We start from the raw sequence: 19,599 nt of genomic DNA on the forward strand, positions 1-19,599 counted from the left end.
AAAAAAAAAAAAAAAAAAAAAAAAAAAAAAAATCCACTGATCATCCAAGCACAGCTCAAATAATTCTTGGAGCTTGGAATGCACGATCTTCCACCCCAAACAAGATTCGAGAAGACAACCAGATACCCACAACTCAATAAAATTTTCAAATTTCAAATTCCAAACTTCAAAGGTCAGAAATCAAGCACGAAGATCTAATATCGATCTCATGTACTAGGCCGATGATACCCTCCCAACAAACAAACAAACAAACAAACAAACCCATTAATATAATTCAATGCATTCATTGAAGACCATACTGATAGCCCTCACTCACACAAAGGCCTAAATAAACACTTTGAATGCCATCGGCTCCATTAAACATCATAATACTATGAACCTTTTACACCTCATGAATGCATACCTTTATATGGTGCTCTGATGATGATGCTGCTGCTGCTGCTGCTGCTGCTGCTGCTCATGACACCATCAGGACCATCCATCCAACAATGAGCTGCTGATTCAAAACATATGAGAGAGAAGCAGAAGAGAGAGAGAGAGAGAGAGAGAGAGAGAGAGAGAGAGAGAGGAAGAACTGAGACTTCAGCTGTACATCTGAAAGAAATTACTGTACAGAAGTACAATTTCTTTTAGCCGATTATGGGCTTTTTGTAAATTACAGGCTATGAAAAGTAAAAACTCAATTTCATGCTTACAAGCTTGGGAAACAATTTTTCACCTCTTAAGCTTCCCATGAGAATTCTGTATCTAAAGGCTTAATCCGAAAGCCCAAAATCTGTGGAGTTTTTATTATTACTGCACTGCCATGGTCTGTGTTCAGTTTCAGAAATTCATACACTCTGTTTTTTTTCTTCTTCTTCACCCATTGAAAAGCTTGGCAGTGGCTTCTTTTAAACATCTCTGAGAGAACAACATTGAATACAACAACGACAATACAGTATTTCAAGTCAAAAAGGTTATGAATTACTTGATATGGAAGCTGAAACAAGTTCGACGACAATACAGTATTTCAAGTCAAAAAGGTTATGAATTACTTGATATGGAAGCTGAAACAAGTTCGCGGTGGCGATAGCTAGGACCATCCTTGGCCGCGACTTCGAAAGATTTTTAAGACAAAAGATTCCAACTCCCATCTGCGTAGGTAGTTCATTTGAAGAATTGACGTTAGTAAAGAGATCAGAATCAATGTCCAACTCCCATCTGCGTAGGTAGTTCATTTGAAGAATTGACGTTAGTAAAGAGATCAGAATCAATGGCTTGATGATGATGCTGGGTTCATTTCAAATATGCATGCAAGCAAATGAGCAGGCCTTCTGCTATTAAGGATCAGCATTGAAACTCAGGGATTGTTTATTCATCCAAGACAAGAAATGAAGATAGCAAAATCAATGATGGGGCATCAGAATGCTATCGATCTGATGTCATCCAAGACAAGAAATGAAGATAGCAAAATCAATGATGGGGCATCAGAATGCTATCGATCTGATGATATATAGACAATTACCGACTGAATGAAAATGATTTCCATAGATTTACCTACCTATTAGCTTCATAGATTAAACACAAACAAAGAAATCATTGACCCCAAGATTCTCCTTTGCAAACCAAACCAGCATTCATAGATTAAACACAAACAAAGAAATCATTGACCCCAAGATTCTCCTTTGCAAACCAAACCAGCATAAGTTAATCGTTTTAGTAAGAATTCATTTTTTTTATACGACAATGATCGTCTGGAAAACGAAATTCTCAGTATGCCATCCTAATCTCCTTTCCATCAAAAGCTTATAGAACCTGTCATTCTATCAGGATCAAGAACAAGATCATATTAGCCAAATAATGCTTGATATTGACTCAGTATCGCATTGATTAAAGGCTTTTTTATCACTAGCATAGTAATACCGTGGTATTTTGAACCTGGCTAGACAAAATTCTGGTATGATTCACCTTTAAACGAATTTTTCTGTCATATCAAAATCACAACTATAAATTTTGGTGAATTTTTAGCAATAATAGAAAATTTCACCCATTCCTTTGGGAACCTTCCTCGTCATTATCATCGTCATTTAGATCTTCTAAACGTCACAAACTTCTTAGAAATCCTTTTTTTTTTTTCGTCATTATCATCGTCATTTAGATCTTCTAAACGTCACAAACTTCTTAGAAATCCTTTTTTTTTTTAATAACATTTCGTTCCTTCAACCTTCGGTTCTGTTGAGTGTTGCCTAAATGATAACAGATTCAAATTGAACAGAGAACCATTTCATGAAATCATTTTCACTTCAGAACCTCAGACTTGATAACAGATTCAAATTGAACAGAGAACCATTTCATGAAATCATTTTCACTTCAGAACCTCAGACTAGACTATCCCAAGAGAAACGAACTCAACAGTCAACTCGCATAAATTCAGAAGAAAATCATAATAAAATCAATCGTGTAAAAAGAATATTGTAATCAGGTAATTTAAGTAAACTTCAACAAGTATGTCAACTCCGCACAGAAAGGTGTTCAACAAAACTGAAATTAACCAGTAAAGTACAACCGCTAATACTAGAACAGATGAACTATTGGAATTTATCCTATAAGGACTGTAGAATGAGAGAATGACAGACGGCGGGGTCCGACTAACTAAATGCTTCAACCAATTAGAACACGAAAATTCCCAGAACAAGGATCAAAGAAATCAGCTGTAGATCCATCGCCCTACCATAAGATGGGTTAATATCAAAGTTGATGGATGCATTACTATAATATCATAAAAAGTACCACTAGAAAGATAGATCTATAAATAAATAGCACTTTGAATAAAAGTTATGTAATTGACGCTAAAGGGATATCATAAGACACAAAAACACAGAGCAGAAGTTGATCAACTGCAATATAAGATGAACCGAGAGTCTATTTTAATTATAAATCATACAAAGTGAGGAAGAATTTGGTTACCTTGGTTCATTGATCTCAGCATTCGTAGCTGCCCATACTCAAAATTAATAACCTTTTCAAACTTAGTTACAGATGGCAAGTTTCCCTGACCATTCATCAGCCACGCCATAGTCAATGCTAAGTTCCCTCAGAGGAGGGATATTCTCCATTGCAAACAACATAAGGTGAGGAAACATCAAATTATTATGATCATATAACACGAACTGCACCAACACGTTTGGCGATGTACTATGGCTTATATAACAGGCAACATTTCTCATTCTGGACACATCCATTGCGAAATCCAGAGGAGGAACAGAGGGGTATGATGGCCGCACATAATTAGAATATATTTGAGATAGATCGCCCCATTCTGCCCATCTATCCGAAAAACGATTTGGATATATTAATGTATCACCATTCATAGAAAGAACTTGAGCCTGTTCCCTCGTGAGGACAACTCCTGCATATTCACATATAAAAGCACCAGCAGGTATCAGGTCCAAGGATCTAACGCCCCAACCTGTTTCCCTGGACCTAAACACTTCAAGTCTGTGCTTCAATCCCTTCTGTGAAACACGATTCCGACATTGAGGGGGGCATTGACAGAAGGGTCCGCATTCGAAAATTATCGGTTTTCCTCTCACAAGACATCCATTTTGATCATAAGCAAACTCCCCACCATTTTTCATAGCACAAAAGCAATCATGAACACAACCTGAAACGCAACTGCATCCAGTACCGCTTCCTGATTGGTGAAAGGCGAATGGCGGAAACACAGTCCCAACAAGATACTCATAATACAATGGTTCTTGATCGTTGTCAATATCATTGAAGAGGAGAACTGGAACAGCCTCCTTCTTCATTGAAATATCGAGACTGAGATAACCAGAAGGCCTCAAAGACAATGGTTTAGACCTGAGATTCTCTGCAAATCTCAAAATGGAGCTGCCCATTTCGGCTTGACCATCAATCCTTAGAAGCTTAAACTTGTAAACACCAAAACCAGACTTCCCCACATCAAACCAACATTCGAGAATTCTATATAGACCATCGTATACATAAATCTTACTTGTTACACTGCCGGCGTACTTCATACCTCGTATTACTCTCACTTCAATCCCGTAGTGCATGCTTCTCTCCAGTGCAAGGTTCCCACCTTCAAGCTTCTGGTGCATACATTGTTTTGAAAATTTGTCTTGCCCACCATGACCCGTATAGATTATCGTGTCTCCAGAATCCTCATCGTCCTCATATCCACCAGAAACAATCACGCTAGTGGCAATTGGCTCGCCGTTGGAGCTCTGACTCGCAGGAACATAGTCAATTCCAGCTTGAGCCTGACCGTGCAATCCAACAACACACAATTCCATCCTAAAGAAGAACAGATCGCCAATGTGCACTCCAGGAATCGAACCAACAATCCGTTTGTCGCGATTCAGCCACAGACCGCGCTCTCTCATCAAGGACGAAGCTCTCAAATCACTCCGAAGTCGCCGGATTAGTCCCGAACTCTTCTCCTCCTCCGGCATCGATAACACGCGCAATGAATCAAAAACCATCCTGGTTCGTCTCACCACATCTCGGAAATACCTCTGGTCATCAACCCCAAGATCAGTCACTCTCACAAGTTCAGAAGATCTTTTATCATACCTCCTCTTAGAAACGACCATAGTAGACATATGATTCTCATCAGGAACCGGGACAATTGCCCGAGAATCAGGATCCACAACTTCAACATCCCCATTGCTCTGAGATCCTTTACCAAAAGCAGTCCTAAACAGCTGAGAAATGCGGTAAAATTCGGAATAAACACTGTCCTTATCAGAAGAAATGGACGAAGACTGAGAAAACGGGTGATGATTCTGGTCAGAAAAAGGTGTACGAGCAAAATCCGAGTTAGAGAAAAAATTCGAAGAAGTGCTCGACAAGAAACGTTCCTGAACTGGTTGGGATTGTTGGGTCACCGGAGTCTGATAAACATCGTCGAACGGCTCGAGCTTCGGCTCCAATTTAGGGGTCAACAACCTGCCAGTTTCAACAAATTTATTGACAGAAGAGTTGATTGTGGCTGATTTAGGGGAAGTTGCGGCCGCCATTACAGCAGTAGATGGGTCGGGCAGAAGATTGAGGTCCAGAAAGGGGATAGGAGAATCCATTGCGGTAGCAACGTCCGAATCTTTCCAAGCACTAGAATCACGGAGGTCTGGACATGGAAGATCGCTTTCCGGTCAGGTTCTGCTAGGGTTTTGCAGAGAGATCAGTGTGAGCTTCCATGGCGTAATTTGAAGGCATAACCAAAATTCGAGCACAATTTGCAAGAACTCAGCTCCTGATTTTTGCTTTTTATTTCCCTCGACTTTTCATTTTCAAGCCTCATTTCCATTTCTTGGCTTCCATTTTCGTACGATATTATGCTTTAATCTCCTCTCCCTCCTCTATTTACCTTTCTTCACCCCACTCAGTAAAACCTACCCTTAATTTTACCTCGGTAAAAAAAGGTTAAAAGTTCCCATCTTTACCTCAAATCTAAAACTTTTATTAGAAAATAATACTTTTTAAATATATCAATAACATTATAATTTTATAAATATAGTAATTATTGTATATCATTTTTACATATTTATCCATTTTTATACTCTATTGTTAATAGATGTAAATTATATTACTACCAAAAAAAACTATCCCAAGTTTCAAGGATATTTTAGTCTTTTCAACATAGTAATTAAAAATTTAATATATAAAATTTTATAATTAATTTTTGTATTAATATATATTAATTAATCTATTAGTCATTAAATTCATATAAATAAATAAATAAAATGTGTATGTGTTGGGTTGTTATAAAATTATGAACGGTCTCTGATCTCTAGTTCGATAGGATGGTATCGTTGTGGAATACGTATAATTCCTAAAATAACCTTTATGCGTTAATTTGAGATTGGTGAAAAAAACTTTCGTTTTAGAAAAAAATTGAAATAGTTTTTTTACTGTGGTAAACGAGTTCAATGGTTTTTGAACCGACGATAATTATCTGATGACGTTTTTTTTCATGCTTATAATTTAAGCCATAGTTATGGAAATGATGATCCTTCATTTTCTCGTACTTGTTACCATAAGTGTATTTTTTTACCATATTTGAATCATCGATATGTTACCGATATTGTTTGTTAATTTCTCTTTATCGTTAAAACAAGACAAAAACATCATGCAACGGTTTCAAATAAAACGTATTTGGAATTAAATGAATAAAACTACCAATCTGTCCTGACCCATCACGAGAAAAACTTTAGTTGATTATTTTATATCATACGTTATAACATAAACCACGTGAAAGACGGAACTTTCTCGAGTAGGGTTGTGGTTTATACTTTTTATAAAAATATTTATAAAAATTATTTAAAAAAATAAAACTCACAAATTATAAACAATTATAATTTATTTATATAATCACTTAATTGAAAAAATAAATAAATTAAAAGCAAAATTTTAAATCTCAAAATTTTTCGCATAAGACAAACTTTCCCAATGTTCGGCAACGATTATACCGAGGAATTGAGTATCCATATTTTAATTAATTATAATTAAAAATAAATTTGGGGAATTAAAATTAAAAGCTTAAAAACTCATTTAATTATTATAAAAAACTTTAAAATTTTATTTGATACGATAATTTAATAATTAGGTTTATAATTTAAAGTATAATTATATTTAAAATTTAATTAAAAAAAGTATATTAAAACATTACTTTTTTCCGATCGAAAATATATATTCTTATTGTATACGAAAATTATTATAATTATTTAAATTAATTTAAATAGAATTTTTATTTTAAAAATAAATAAATTTTAGTTAGTGAGATATTTATTTTGATAATTTTAACTTTAATTAATTTATCTTTAAATAGTGTGATTTAACTATAGTAATTAAAATAGGCATATGATTTTAATTGTAATTATTTAATATGATTTTAATTTCCCTTTTAAAAAAATAATTGTTATGAAAAATATAATCAACCCTTGTAATTCTTAAAATTTTAATTAGAGAATATGACATTTTTTTGTATAAGAAAGTTGAAAGTCAAAAATTAAAATTAAAAATAATAGATTTACCAAATAGAGTTAAAATTCTTCCGGTATCACTTTTTACTTTTGACCGTCCAATGGGAATCGAAGGCAAGAACAAATTCTTTTTTTTTTTTTAATCTAAAAAATATTTATAATCTCAATAATATTCTTAAATTATTGTTGTAAAGTTTCAACATAAATATTTTTTTGAATTAAAAAATATTCTTATAAATATTTAAAAAATGTCGATTCAATGTACTTAACCTTTATAAAAAAAAAAAAATCTAAAAATTCTTGTTATGAATATATAGATAGAAATCGTCTATCTACGTTTTATATGATTATCTCATTTTTTTTAATTGTAAGGGTAGAATGTTAGCCATTGAAACAAATTAAAATTTGTAGATAAAAATTAATAATCTACTTTCCAAAATTAAATCGAAATTTTCAAAATTAAATAAATAGAGAGATTTATTCACATCTAAATTAAATTAATAAGGAAATAAATATGAGTTTTATAAATAAAAATAAAAATGGGGATGTAGCTCAGATGCTAGAGCGCTCGCTGATACTCGCATATTTTATTTGATTAAAAATAATTTTTATAATAAAATCATTTTCCAATTTACTGTAATTTTGAAAAAAGCAAGACTTTATTTGGTAATTTGTTTTCTACATTTTGGATTTATTTAAATTTCAAAAATTGAAAATATTTTTTTTAGACAGCTTAGTTGTTAGAGAGCAAAGCTCTTAACTTGTGGTCGTGGGTTCGAACCCCTAAAATGATAGTTCAAAGATTTTTATTGATACAATTGTCGTAGAAGGATTCCCATCTCTTCTTTTCGTTTGTAGAACGACTCAACTTTCAATTAAAATCCTAATCACTCAAACAATTTTGGAACTTATTTTTCCCTTTTCATGAAATCCATCGATACATCTTAAACGTTCTACCATCTGCAAGAGTCAGGATCATGGTACCAACTCAAAATTCGCCTTCAAAAGATGAAGAACTTCACCAAGTGTAGATGCTTTAAAATCTGGTTCGAGATCCGTGTTGGCGTAATGCTCCGAGTTGTACCTTCCCGTTTCGTCTAGCAAACATGTGAACGCTCCGGCTTGCTTGCCACATCCAATCTGAATGATAGGAGAGGAAGTCAATCTTTCTGTAAGGGAAAACTATAAACTTAACAAGATCATCATCTTGGTTGAAAACCTAATGAATAATAAAAAAGAATACACTCACATCATCTTTGAGGCTATCGCCAACCATAATGACTTGGTTAGGTAGGACGTCCCAAGATGAGCAGATATGAAGTAGCGGAGCGGGATTTGGTTTATATGAACCGAATTCCCTGCTTAATGCTGGATGAAATGTCCACTGCAGCAATAGCAAGTGAAAGTTATTACCATTAAAGACTTGAGAACATGAGGGCTTTAATTTTCTCATGAGGATACACAGTAAACATTATATAATGTACTATATTCTAGTAGCATAAGCTTACAACAAACCAATATCCGTATCCTAGAAAAAGAGAGATTTTCCGGAATCAAAGAAGACCCTTTTTGTAACGGCGCAAGTCCTCCACCGCTAGTAGATATTGTCTTCTTTGGGTTTTCCCTCAAGGTTTTTAAAACGCGTTAGTTAGGGAGAGGTTTCCACACCCATATAGCAGATATTGTCCTCTTTGGGTTCGGACTTTCTCTCAAGATTTTTATAACGCGTTTGCTAGGGAGAGGTTTCCACAACCTTATGGTAGATATTGTCTTCTTTGTGCTTTTCCTTTTAGGCTTTCCCTGAAGGTTTTTAAAACACTGCTTGGGAGAGGTTTCCACACTTTTATAAATAATGTTTTGTTCCCCTCTCTAGCTCTAACCTTTTTGTTCTTTTGTTCCATACAAGGAAAGCTCTGGCAGAATTCAACCAAAGGACTTCAGCTTTCTCGAATGGATAATCTCTGAGGAGCAAGAAAGTTCAGGTGGTTCGAGAGGAGCAAAATCCAGAGGCTCGACGGTGAAAACGAAGTGAGGAGCAAGAAAGTTCAGGTGGTTCGAGAGGAGCAAAATCCAGAGGCTCGACGGTGAAAACGAAGGTGGTTTTTCATCGAGGAGAAATTAGAAATTAAGGATCTTTTTTAGGCTTCTGTTTTGGCCTCTTGGGTTATCTATGCTACCCATCATTAGCTCCCATATGAATATTTCACTCTTTTTTGGGCATCTATCTTTCCAAATCCAATTGAGTATGATGGGGCATAGAATTTTAAGGGCTCTAAGAGTTTTCTAAGAGAAGTGGTTTGCAAGATATTATATGAATGTTTGAGAGATAGAGAAATATAGAAGATGAATAGAAGGACAACTTTTTAAAGCCCAGATGTCTGTAAAGCTAGAAATACCTCAATTTCTTAGGAAATAGCAATCTGGGCTAGCAACTGAGAGGAACCCAAGGCATGAAATGAAGCCAGCGTATGCAAATAATGCTCAAAGGGGTGATACCTCAACAGAGAGAACTTCTTAGAGACTGAGAAATTTTCTACATAAATAATGCTCAAAGGGGTGATACCTCAACAGAGAGAACTTCTTAGAGACTGAGAAATTTTCTACATACTATCGTCCTAAAGAGTAAATAAGAGTGACGGAGCCAATGCTGATACCTGAACAAGACAGATGAAACAATCTCCCAACCGTTTGACTCGGGATTCAAGCATTATTCGAGTTAATGTAAGCTCTAAATATGAAACAATCTCCCAACCGTTTGACTCGGGATTCAAGCATTATTCGAGTTAATGTAAGCTCTAAATTGTATTATGGCAGTTGTGATTGGGAGAAATCTCATGCTCTTAGTAGTTAAGCTCAATCCATCATTCTATTGCGGTGGAATGGTGAGATCTCACATCGGTTGGGGAGGACAACGAAGCATTCTTTATAACGGTGTGAAAACCTCTCCCTAGCATACGCGTTTTAAAAACCTTAAGAAGAAGTCTAAAGAGAACAATATTTGCTAGTGGTGGGCTTCGGCCGCTATAATTGGTATCAGAGCTAAACACCAGGCGATATGCCAGTGAGGAGATTGAGCCCTGAATAGGGGTGGATACGAGGTAGTGTGCCAGCAAGGACGTTGGGCCCCAAAGGGAGGTCGATTGTGAGTTCCTACATCAGTTGAGGAGGAGAACAAAGCATTCTTTATAAGAGTGTGGAAACTTTTCTCTAGCAGATACGTTTTAAAAAACTTGAGGGGAAGCTCGAAAGGGAAAGTTTAAAGAGGACAATATCTGCTAGCAGTGGGCTTGGACCGTTATAGTTGGTATTAGAGCCAAACACCGAGTGATGTGCCAGCGAAGAGGTTGAGCCCTGAAGAGGGGTGGACACGAGGCGGTGTCCAAGTAATGATGCTGGGCCCCGAAGGGGAGGTGGATTGTGAGATCCTACTTCGGTTAGGGAGGAAAACAAAGCATTCTTTATAAGGATGTGGAAACCTCTCCCTAGCAAACACGTTTTAGAGATCTTGAAGGGATTCCCGAAAGGGAAAGGCCAAAGAGAACAATATGAGCTAGCGGTAGACTAATTGAATTCAATTCAATCAACATATTTGAAGGCCATACTCTCTATGAACAGGCAATATCCTTAAAGCTCAAATGACACCAATTCCAAAACATAACAATATAAGAGTATAGCTGCAAATCAAGAACATAACAGATAGCCTTACAAGAAACTTCAGTAAACTTACACCAAAACGCTGATGAAAAATATCAACAGCTTCCTTTACATTACGAGTGATTAGTCCCCTCCTGACATGGTGCAAAGGATAACATATGAACTTATGAACACAGAAAAGGGATACAGAAAGCAAAGTCAACTCCACAGGCGCTTGCAGAACAATAATCCTAGCCATGGGGACCAGAAAAATCGTGCTATTTAGCATCTTAAATTCTTTTCTAGAGCCCAAATAACTTGAATCCACAAATTTATCAATCAGTCTGTTTGAAACTCATATGCAGTAAATAGCAAAATTTCAGTTCAGTATCTTTCCAAATAAGTTCAAAAGAACTATCAGTGTGTTTATGATTCTACCAACCTTTAATTATGTTACAATAACATATCGGCGCATGATCAATGAGAGAAATGAAAGAAGAAGAACAAGAAACTGTTTACCTTATGTTCTTGGAATCAAGAAAGGTACAAAGCTCTGCAGCACCTGCACGTATAACCATCAAGAATTTGGTTGAACACATTACCAAGTAACATGGAATCTGGACGGGTAAATTCTCCCATCTATTTAAGCAGCTGAGACAAATGCGTTAGCGATCAGAATCGTTGAAATCAGAAGAAGTTAAGCCCTGTACTGACCGGGCATGATTTGCAGGCGTTCGATTCCCTGACGTTCGAAATCGGCGATTACTTCATACGCCCTCCGCTGCTTCTCCGGTGCCCAACTCTGAATTATGTGCAAGATATCGATTCCCGATGGGTTTAGAGATTTGATTCTCGCGTAATCCTCATCGCCAAGCACGGATTTATACATAGCAGCGAAATCGATGACAGGTACTGTCAGAGTTCCGTCCATGTCGAAGATTACCCCCCGGAGGCGAGCCCGGCGGGCAGAGACGGCGGAGGAGAAATTGGCCATAGCCATTGGAAATGAAGAGGGCTTTGGAGGAAAGTGGCGGCGGCATGAGTGATTGGCGGCGAAAGCAGGAAGGAAGAAGCTCCGATGGCAGCGCTGAGCTCGGAATTTCGGGTTGAAATTTTGGCTCAAATTCAACCATGTTGATGATGATAATCTCCATTTTGCAGAAATTGTTGCGGCCATTCTAAACGTGCTGAGCATTCGGATTGTTACCACCCCCTCTTAGTTCAACTTACTTTATGTCCATTTATCTCTCTCACGATCGTACAATAGTGCAAAATCGGTACACGTGAACAATGGAAGAACAGTTGTATAAAAATCATATTTTACAAATAATTCTTACATATGATCGAAACTCGAGCAGCATTTTGAGAAAAAACATGTTTTATAAATCATGGTGGGAAAGAAAAAACGGTGAAAATCAATTGTAAACATGTAGGTAACAAACAGCACAATACTTGGTGGGAAACTTTGATGCTGAGTAAATAGTTGTCCAATAAAAAAAGTAATACAACATGGAAGTACTAAAGGGTTTAACATGACAAGGACATGCGTCATACACAACATACTCTGTATAAGCATGATCGTGACAACGAGCACCTACCTCGAACATATCGAAAAATTCAATTTAAATAGAAAATAGAGAAAAGAATACACTAAACTCCTGATAATTCGAAAATAGGAAATAAACGAAAAGATACTTCTGTTATTAACTAAACGAGACAAAGACAAAGACAAAGATTATATTATTGTTATCGCCCTCACCTCACTCATTGCAAGAATTATATTTCCGCTTCTATCTCGATTATTTTAAAAGTTTGATCAATATTCTTAATTTTTTCAAAAAGTAAAAAAAAAAAAAAAAAATCCTTATTTTACTCGTATCTAATAAATGTCAACGAACATTTAAAAGTACATTAATACCCTTAAATTTAAAAAATAAAAAAAAATTATAGAAGCTTATATCGTGATATATCCCAGAGAGACTTTTTTTTTTTTTAATTAGATTTATAATTAATTACAAATAACTCGTGAATGATTTATTTATATGTAATGGATATATTTACAGACATAACTTGTTAATTTGTTATACCGTGTATAAGAATATAAATTTAAGTGTATATTGTAATGACCGGAAGATAATAAATAAAAATTTATTTATTTATTTATATAATTAGAACTTATAATATATATGCCTATATTTAATATTAAAATGATTATTGTATATTAGTTATATTAAAGAAATTTTTATATTTAAAATTTGAATGACATTAAAACACAATGGAATATATATTTAAACATATTATTAAATTATGACAAATTATTTCCATAAATCAATATAAATTGTTTACAATATTATTAAACTTAAAAGGTAATTAAAATTCCTTGGGAAATTGGAGCCAGTTGACTTTGACTTCGCTTCAATGACATCACAAGAGCATTGAATAAGCCAAATATTTTATTATTCCAAAATATATCGTAAGTTTTTAAGATTCTTTGGGAATAAATTAATAAAAATATTTATAAAAAAATATATATTTGTTAATTAATGTCTTTCCAATTTTTTTATATTTTAAAAAATACCTATAAAATTTTAAAATTAACATTAATATCCTTTAATTTTATAAAAAAAAATATCATCTCCGAACTTTTTTAATATTATTATTTTAAAATAAATTTCAGCTTTTAAAACAAATTTAAAACCGGTTTTATTTTTATTAATTTAATCTTACCATTTTAAAAATTTTCAATATATTATTAATTATTAAAAATTTAAAATCAATTTCCCATTAGGTGACAGCTATTTTTAAAAAATCCCATTAATTTTTATTTATATTAAAAAAATAAAAATAAAACACCTTCAATATTGGTTTGTTTAGTCAAATCATTTAACAAGCATACTTATGTGGGCAAACATCTTAATCATTAGGTAAATTATATAATTTAAATTTAGGAACTAAATATAATTTAAAAAAGAAAATAAATAATTTATAATTTTTTTTCGTTGATTGTTGTGAATGGTTTTGTTTAATTGAGAAAAAATCACAAACCTCCAAAGAAGGGTAAATGTGTCATTTTGCAATCATGTGGCTCTTGTAGCTTCCGTACATTGACCTTCCTTGTACACGTTTCACACCAAATTTTACTCTTTGCTTATTTTCAATTATTAATTCCATAAATATAACATCAAAAATATATATTATTACGAGTATTTAATGAATATAAAATTGTAATGTTCTACCTGAGTTGAGGAGAACAAAACACTATTTATAAGGGTGTGGAAACATTTTTATAGTAAGACGCATTTTAAAGTCTCGAGAGAAAGTCGGAAAGAAAAAGTCCAAAAAGGACAATGTCTGATAGCGGTGAATCTGGAGACGGTGCGCCAGTAAAGTCGTTGGCCCCCCAAACACCATTTATAAGGGTGTGGAAACCTTCTCTTGGTCCCGAAGGGAGTGGACCACGGGCCCCCCAAACACCATTTATAAGGGTGTTGAAACTTTCTTTTGGTCCTGAAGAGGGTGGATTGTGATGCACTACATTAGTTGGGGAGGTCCGAAAGGGAAAACCGAAAGAGAAGAGGACAATATATAAATATTTTTGAATTTCTAAGGTATTAATAAATTAAAAAATATATAATTATTATTTTATTTAAATAAAAATCTCTCTCTCTCCTTTTATTTCTTTTCCGCCTTCCTAATTAAGAAAGAAAATAATAATAAGACGAAATACGCGTAACACGTTAACGACCCACGTGTCGGTAACCGATTCGTTAGGAAACCGAACTCGAACGAAATACGCGTAACACGTTAACGACCCACGTGTCGGTAACCGATTCGTTAGGAAACCGAACTCGAAAGCAGATTTCTTAGCATTTTCATTCAAAATCTCACCGTCCATATTCACGTGCGTCGAGTGATCGTAGCCGTCGCATCCTCCACTGGCATGTTATGCCGCCACGTGTTATAATCGACACGTGTTGAAAGATTAAGCGTTGAATCAAATATTGCTTTTTTATCCGACCCGAGTGCTATATATAAGGGGATCGACCGACTTAGCTAGTGGCAAATTGAATTTACACAAAATAGAAAGTCATTACAGATTTTGAGATTCTTCGTTAAAACTGTTCGTAGGAATTGGAATATTCGAATTTTGATTTTCAATCTGAATTTGATTTTAGTCTTCTCGTTTGATTTTGTTGGATATGGCTATGAGCATCACGCATCAGATTGGCGCGCTCGCTGGGAGTTCGGTGGTTTCAGAAAAGAGTAGCAATTCAGCCGGTGAAGTGACGGCAGCGATGAATACGACGGTGTTGAGGAAGTCGCCGGCGTCGGCTCTAAGATGCATGGTGCAGAGGACGGATGGAGTAGACGGGTTGTCGCCGCCGATGAGTCCGTGCAGATCGCCTGTGCTGGGAGGGAAACGGCCGGATTTGTCGGTGGCGTGTCAAGCGTTCGCGACGGAGGTGGAGACTCCGACAGAGGTGGAGGAGAACAAGGAAGGAGGTGAGAGACGGAAGGAGAGAGGAGTGCCGGTGTACGTGATGATGCCGTTGGACAGCGTGACGATGGGGAACACGGTGAAGCGGAGGAAGGCGATGAACGCGAGTTTACAAGCGCTGAAGAATGCTGGAGTTGAGGGGATTATGATGGACGTGTGGTGGGGATTGGTAGAGAGGGACTCGCCTGGCTCGTACAACTGGGGAGGCTACGCGGAGCTTTTGGAAATGGCCAAAAAGCACGGTCTCAAGGTTCAAGCCGTCATGTCCTTCCATCAATGTGGAGGAAACGTCGGCGACTCTGTCACGTAAGCGCCTTTACCTTCCTATTCCTCTGTTCATTCTATTGCAATCGGACAGGAAATACTATTAAGGATGATTATAATTCACGTTAGATTGAATATTTGGGCATTCGACTGAGGAAATGATGAAATTTCTGCAAATTTTGGCGGAAGAATTAGTAACTTATATTTGGGCATTCGACTGAGGAAATGATGAAATTTCTGCAAATTTTGGCGGAAGAATTAGTAACTTTACTTCTGGCTAAACTCTTCTTCAAAGTTTCACTTGTATCAGATTAATTTATCGTCTCATCATATATCAATTTTGAAGGAGACAGTATTAACTGAAAATTGTTGAATAGGTTTGAGATGTTCTTAGTGATATATCAATTTTGAAGGAGACAGTATTAACTGAAAATTGTTGAATAGGTTTGAGATGTTCTTAGTGGGAGGGACTAATTGAAGCTACCACGACCAATACTTTAAGAATCGGAACATATATTATGAAACCCCGGGTTCTTAGCTTGGAATTTGGTGCTGATTTTGGGTGAGGTTTGGAGATGATATGGTGTCTTTCTTATTTGGCTGCAGTATTCCTTTGCCTAAATGGGCGGTGGAAGAAGTTCAGAAAGATCCAGATCTGGCGTATACTGATCAATGGGGGAGGAGGAATTATGAGTACTTATCATTGGGATGCGACAACCTTCCTGTTCTTAAAGGCCGAACTCCGATCCAGTGTTATGCAGATTTCATGCGGGCTTTCAAAGACAATTTCCAGCACCTTCTTGGTGACACCATTGTGGTAAAAACCCTTGTTCATGGCTTTCTGCTTTGTCTCCAACTTCTTAATATGAAATCACTTATTAGATTGATGTGAATTATGGCTGAACTGTCTGGATTTTGTTGTTTTGGTTTAGGAAATCCAAGTTATTAGATTGATGTGAATTATGGCTGAACTGTCTGGATTTTGTTGTTTTGGTTTAGGAAATCCAAGTGGGGATGGGCCCTGCTGGTGAGCTTCGTTATCCGTCCTACCCCGAGCAAGATGGGACGTGGAGATTTCCAGGGATTGGAGCCTTCCAATGCTTTGACAAGGTAGCTTTAACTCCCTCTTCTTCATCATTTATAGGAGATAGTTGTTAACTTCTCTCCAGATTTAGTTTAGTAGTAATTGAATGTGTAAAATTTCCATGAGGTTTGTGATAGTTTCAAATCTTAAGTATATGAACAACAAACTTTGTCTTAATTTTGGTGAGTTTTAGTTTAAGATTTGTAATGGTATGTGCAGTACATGCTGAGTAGTCTAAAAGCTGCTGCTGAAGCTTCTGGTAAACCAGAATGGGGAAGCACAGGCCCAACAGACGCCGGAAGCTACAACAACTGGCCAGGCTTCTGGTAAACCAGAATGGGGAAGCACAGGCCCAACAGACGCCGGAAGCTACAACAACTGGCCAGAAGACACCCTATTTTTCCGAAAAGAAGGCGGTGGCTGGAACTCGACTTATGGCGAGTTCTTCCTCTCATGGTACTCCCAAATGCTGTTAGACCATGGCGATAGAATCCTCACAGCAGCCACCTTGACCTTTAATAACACCGGCGTCAAGATTGTTAGACCATGGCGATAGAATCCTCACAGCAGCCACCTTGACCTTTAATAACACCGGCGTCAAGATCTCGGTGAAGATCGCTGGAATCCATTGGCATTACGGCCATCGCTCACACGCCCCAGAGCTCACAGCAGGCTACTACAACACACGCAACCGTGATGGCTATCTCCCAATTGCTCAAATGCTAGCCCGCCATGGCGCCATCTTCAACTTCACCTGCATTGAAATGCGCAACCATGAGCAGCCACAGGATGCCCTCTGTGCCCCTGAGAAGCTTGTCCGTCAGGTAGCTCTAGCCACCCACAAAGCCCAAGTCCCTCTGGCAGGCGAAAATGCTCTCCCACGCTATGATGAATTCGCCCATGAACAAATCCTGAAAGCTTCCTCTGGCAGGCGAAAATGCTCTCCCACGCTATGATGAATTCGCCCATGAACAAATCCTGAAAGCTTCCTCTTTCATTGGCGATGGAGATTCAGAGGAGACTGCGATGTGTGCTTTCACGTACCTGAGAATGAATCCCCAGCTGTTTGAGGCTGATAATTGGAGGAGATTTGTGGCGTTTGTGAAGAAGATGAAGGAAGGGAAGAACCCAGATAAGTGTAGGGAGCAAATAGAGAGGGAAGCTGAGCATTTTGTTCATATCACTCAACCTCTGGTTCAAGAGGCTGCTGTTTCTCTCATGCATTGAAGAAGGTTGGTTATTATACTGTTGTTGTTGTTGTATACTCTCCATAGTCGATGAATAAATGGGTGGAAGAAGGTTGGTTATTATACTGTTGTTGTTGTTGTATACTCTCCATAGTCGATGAATAAATGGGTGTCTGGTGTTCTTCTGTGTTCTTCCTCTGCTCTGTGTTTTCTTCTGTAGCTCTCTGGTTTTTAATGTGATGTAGCTATGGAAGATTGGAAATCTGTGTAATTTCTATCCCTTTCTGAATGCTGGTTTTTAATGTGATGTAGCTATGGAAGATTGGAAATCTGTGTAATTTCTATCCCTTTCTGAATGAATGGGAAATTTGTTGTAATACTTGGAAAGAATACACTTCGCATTTTAATATAAATGCTACTTTAGCTGAGCAGTGAGATTATAAATATATTTTTTAAAATTGAATTCAATTCAAAATCCAATATGTCACTCTGAATATGTTCGTTTGCTCGTTTGCTAGAGAGAGGTATGTACATCCGGAATGGGAGATCTTACTGTCCACCCTTAGGAGCCCAACCAACCTCGTTGGCTCGGTACCAAACTCTAATACCATTTGTAATAGTCCAAGCCCACCGTTAGCGAATATTGTCTATTTTGGTCCATTACACATGGTTGTCAGACTAATAATTTTAAATAGCTTAACTAAAGAGATGTTTTCGCACCTCTACAAATAATGTTTCGTTTCTCTCTCCAATCGACTGTGAAATCTCACAATCCATCTCCTTCAAATATCTTATGATAATATTTTTAAAAATGACGTTTTAATCCTTTTTAAGGAATTTTTCAAGTATCAAATAACATTTAACATTTAAAATTCAATTGTTATGATCATTAATATTGCTTCAATGGACAATGAAGTTTTAAGTGCGAGTTCCATTGAAACCACATCACGTGCACCACACGTCTTTATACTTTTACCGTTTTGAAAGAAAAACGTAATTAGTTGAATTATATTTAAAATTTTAATGCACTATTCCTATAGAATCTATTACTAAAATACTTCTATAGAGGAGGGAACTCCAACCAACCTAACCTTTCGGTTTATGTTGGGTTGTTTTTTCGACTCAACTCAGCAAACAATAAATTTTTTATTAACCCAAGGACTAATGTATACCCATGTAATAAAGATATGGTTAAGTTGATTAACCAAATTTAGAATTTTAGGAATTTTTTTTTTAATATATAATTTTTATTTAGTTAGTTGTGGTGGTCACTTCAATTTAATTGATTGATTTATTTATTTATAATCAAAATTTAACATGAATATACCAAATATAGGCAAATTTGATACGACGTGTCGGCCAAACGCCCACATTGAACCCGTCCACATTTGAAAGATTCAGTAGGCCAACATGACATTTTCTGAGCCAGAAAATTTCCACCAATCAAAAACTGCCACGTATAGAAATGAGATCCAATTTTGGTCTATAAATTAGCTCCAAAATCATTATAGTCATCATAAAAATAAATAAATAAATAAAAAAAACATGTCTAGCATGCAACTATCATTCGAGGCGGACCAATCTGAGGTACCTAAATTTTTAATTTTATTAAGAATCGTGTCGTAAACAGTCCTGAATGTAGAGATATCTACTGGACGAAGTAGAATGGGGAACCTTTTCCATCCCGCCACCCATCTATCCAGACATAATTCTTCATTTTTTTTGTGGATATCGAGTTCACACCATGTAATTATTTAGTATTACAATATAGTCTTTAACAATTAAAAAGAATCTAAAACATAGTATATATATTAAGCAGGATGGGATGAGAATGAGGAATATGATCCCGTCCTTGACCCCATTTATCTAACTGGGAAAAAATATTCCAACCACTCCCTCCTGTCACTCTAGACGAGCAAAATGGACATCTTTAATAACTGGGAAAAA

General features: G+C 36.2%; 3 protein-coding genes and 1 long non-coding RNA gene across 6 annotated transcripts; 1 reads left to right on the top strand and 3 right to left on the bottom strand.

Moving 5' to 3' along the window:
* Positions 1–133: 133 nt before the first annotated feature.
* On the bottom strand, positions 134–988 carry LOC111473190. Its single transcript, XR_002715590.1, has 2 exons — positions 719–988; positions 134–493 (listed from the first exon to the last, which is right to left on the bottom strand). It is a non-coding gene; the product is annotated as an uncharacterized LOC111473190 (long non-coding RNA).
* A 1,452-nt stretch (positions 989–2,440) lies between these two features.
* LOC111473189 (histone-lysine N-methyltransferase family member SUVH9-like) lies at positions 2,441–5,317 on the bottom strand. 2 transcript variants are annotated; one of them, XM_023118744.1, is made up of 2 exons: positions 2,947–5,317; positions 2,441–2,690 (listed from the first exon to the last, which is right to left on the bottom strand). In XM_023118744.1, exon 1 carries the CDS (start codon positions 5,082–5,084, stop codon positions 3,009–3,011), a length of 2,076 nt encoding a protein of 691 aa, XP_022974512.1. In that variant the 5' UTR covers positions 5,085–5,317; the 3' UTR covers positions 2,441–2,690; positions 2,947–3,008. The 2 variants fall into 2 exon arrangements, with proteins under 2 accessions (XP_022974512.1, XP_022974511.1); XM_023118743.1 differs by having other exon boundaries at positions 2,441–2,706.
* Positions 5,318–7,775: 2,458 nt separating this feature from the next.
* Positions 7,776–11,864, bottom strand: LOC111473209 (haloacid dehalogenase-like hydrolase domain-containing protein At2g33255). Its single transcript, XM_023118775.1, has 5 exons — positions 11,334–11,864; positions 11,139–11,181; positions 10,714–10,774; positions 8,236–8,370; positions 7,776–8,126 (listed from the first exon to the last, which is right to left on the bottom strand). The coding sequence occupies exons 1-5, from the start codon at positions 11,812–11,814 to the stop codon at positions 7,962–7,964; spliced, it is 885 nt and encodes a 294-aa protein (XP_022974543.1). The 5' UTR covers positions 11,815–11,864; the 3' UTR covers positions 7,776–7,961.
* Positions 11,865–14,694: 2,830 nt separating this feature from the next.
* Positions 14,695–17,987, top strand: LOC111473192 (beta-amylase 1, chloroplastic-like). Of its 2 annotated transcripts, XM_023118746.1 has the most exons (8): positions 14,695–15,423; positions 15,988–16,198; positions 16,381–16,491; positions 16,685–16,784; positions 16,852–17,000; positions 17,068–17,329; positions 17,397–17,697; positions 17,765–17,987. In XM_023118746.1, the coding sequence occupies exons 1-7, from the start codon at positions 14,819–14,821 to the stop codon at positions 17,690–17,692; spliced, it is 1,734 nt and encodes a 577-aa protein (XP_022974514.1). In that variant the 5' UTR covers positions 14,695–14,818; the 3' UTR covers positions 17,693–17,697; positions 17,765–17,987. The 2 variants fall into 2 exon arrangements, with proteins under 2 accessions (XP_022974514.1, XP_022974513.1); XM_023118745.1 differs by lacking the exon at positions 17,765–17,987 and having other exon boundaries at positions 16,685–16,717; positions 16,785–17,000; positions 17,397–17,693.
* Positions 17,988–19,599: the final 1,612 nt, after the last annotated feature.

The sequence above is a fragment of the Cucurbita maxima genome, unplaced genomic scaffold, assembly GCF_002738345.1.
Source record: "Cucurbita maxima cultivar Rimu unplaced genomic scaffold, Cmax_1.0 Cma_Scf00107, whole genome shotgun sequence".
In the NCBI taxonomy this organism is placed as follows: domain Eukaryota; kingdom Viridiplantae; phylum Streptophyta; class Magnoliopsida; order Cucurbitales; family Cucurbitaceae; genus Cucurbita; species Cucurbita maxima.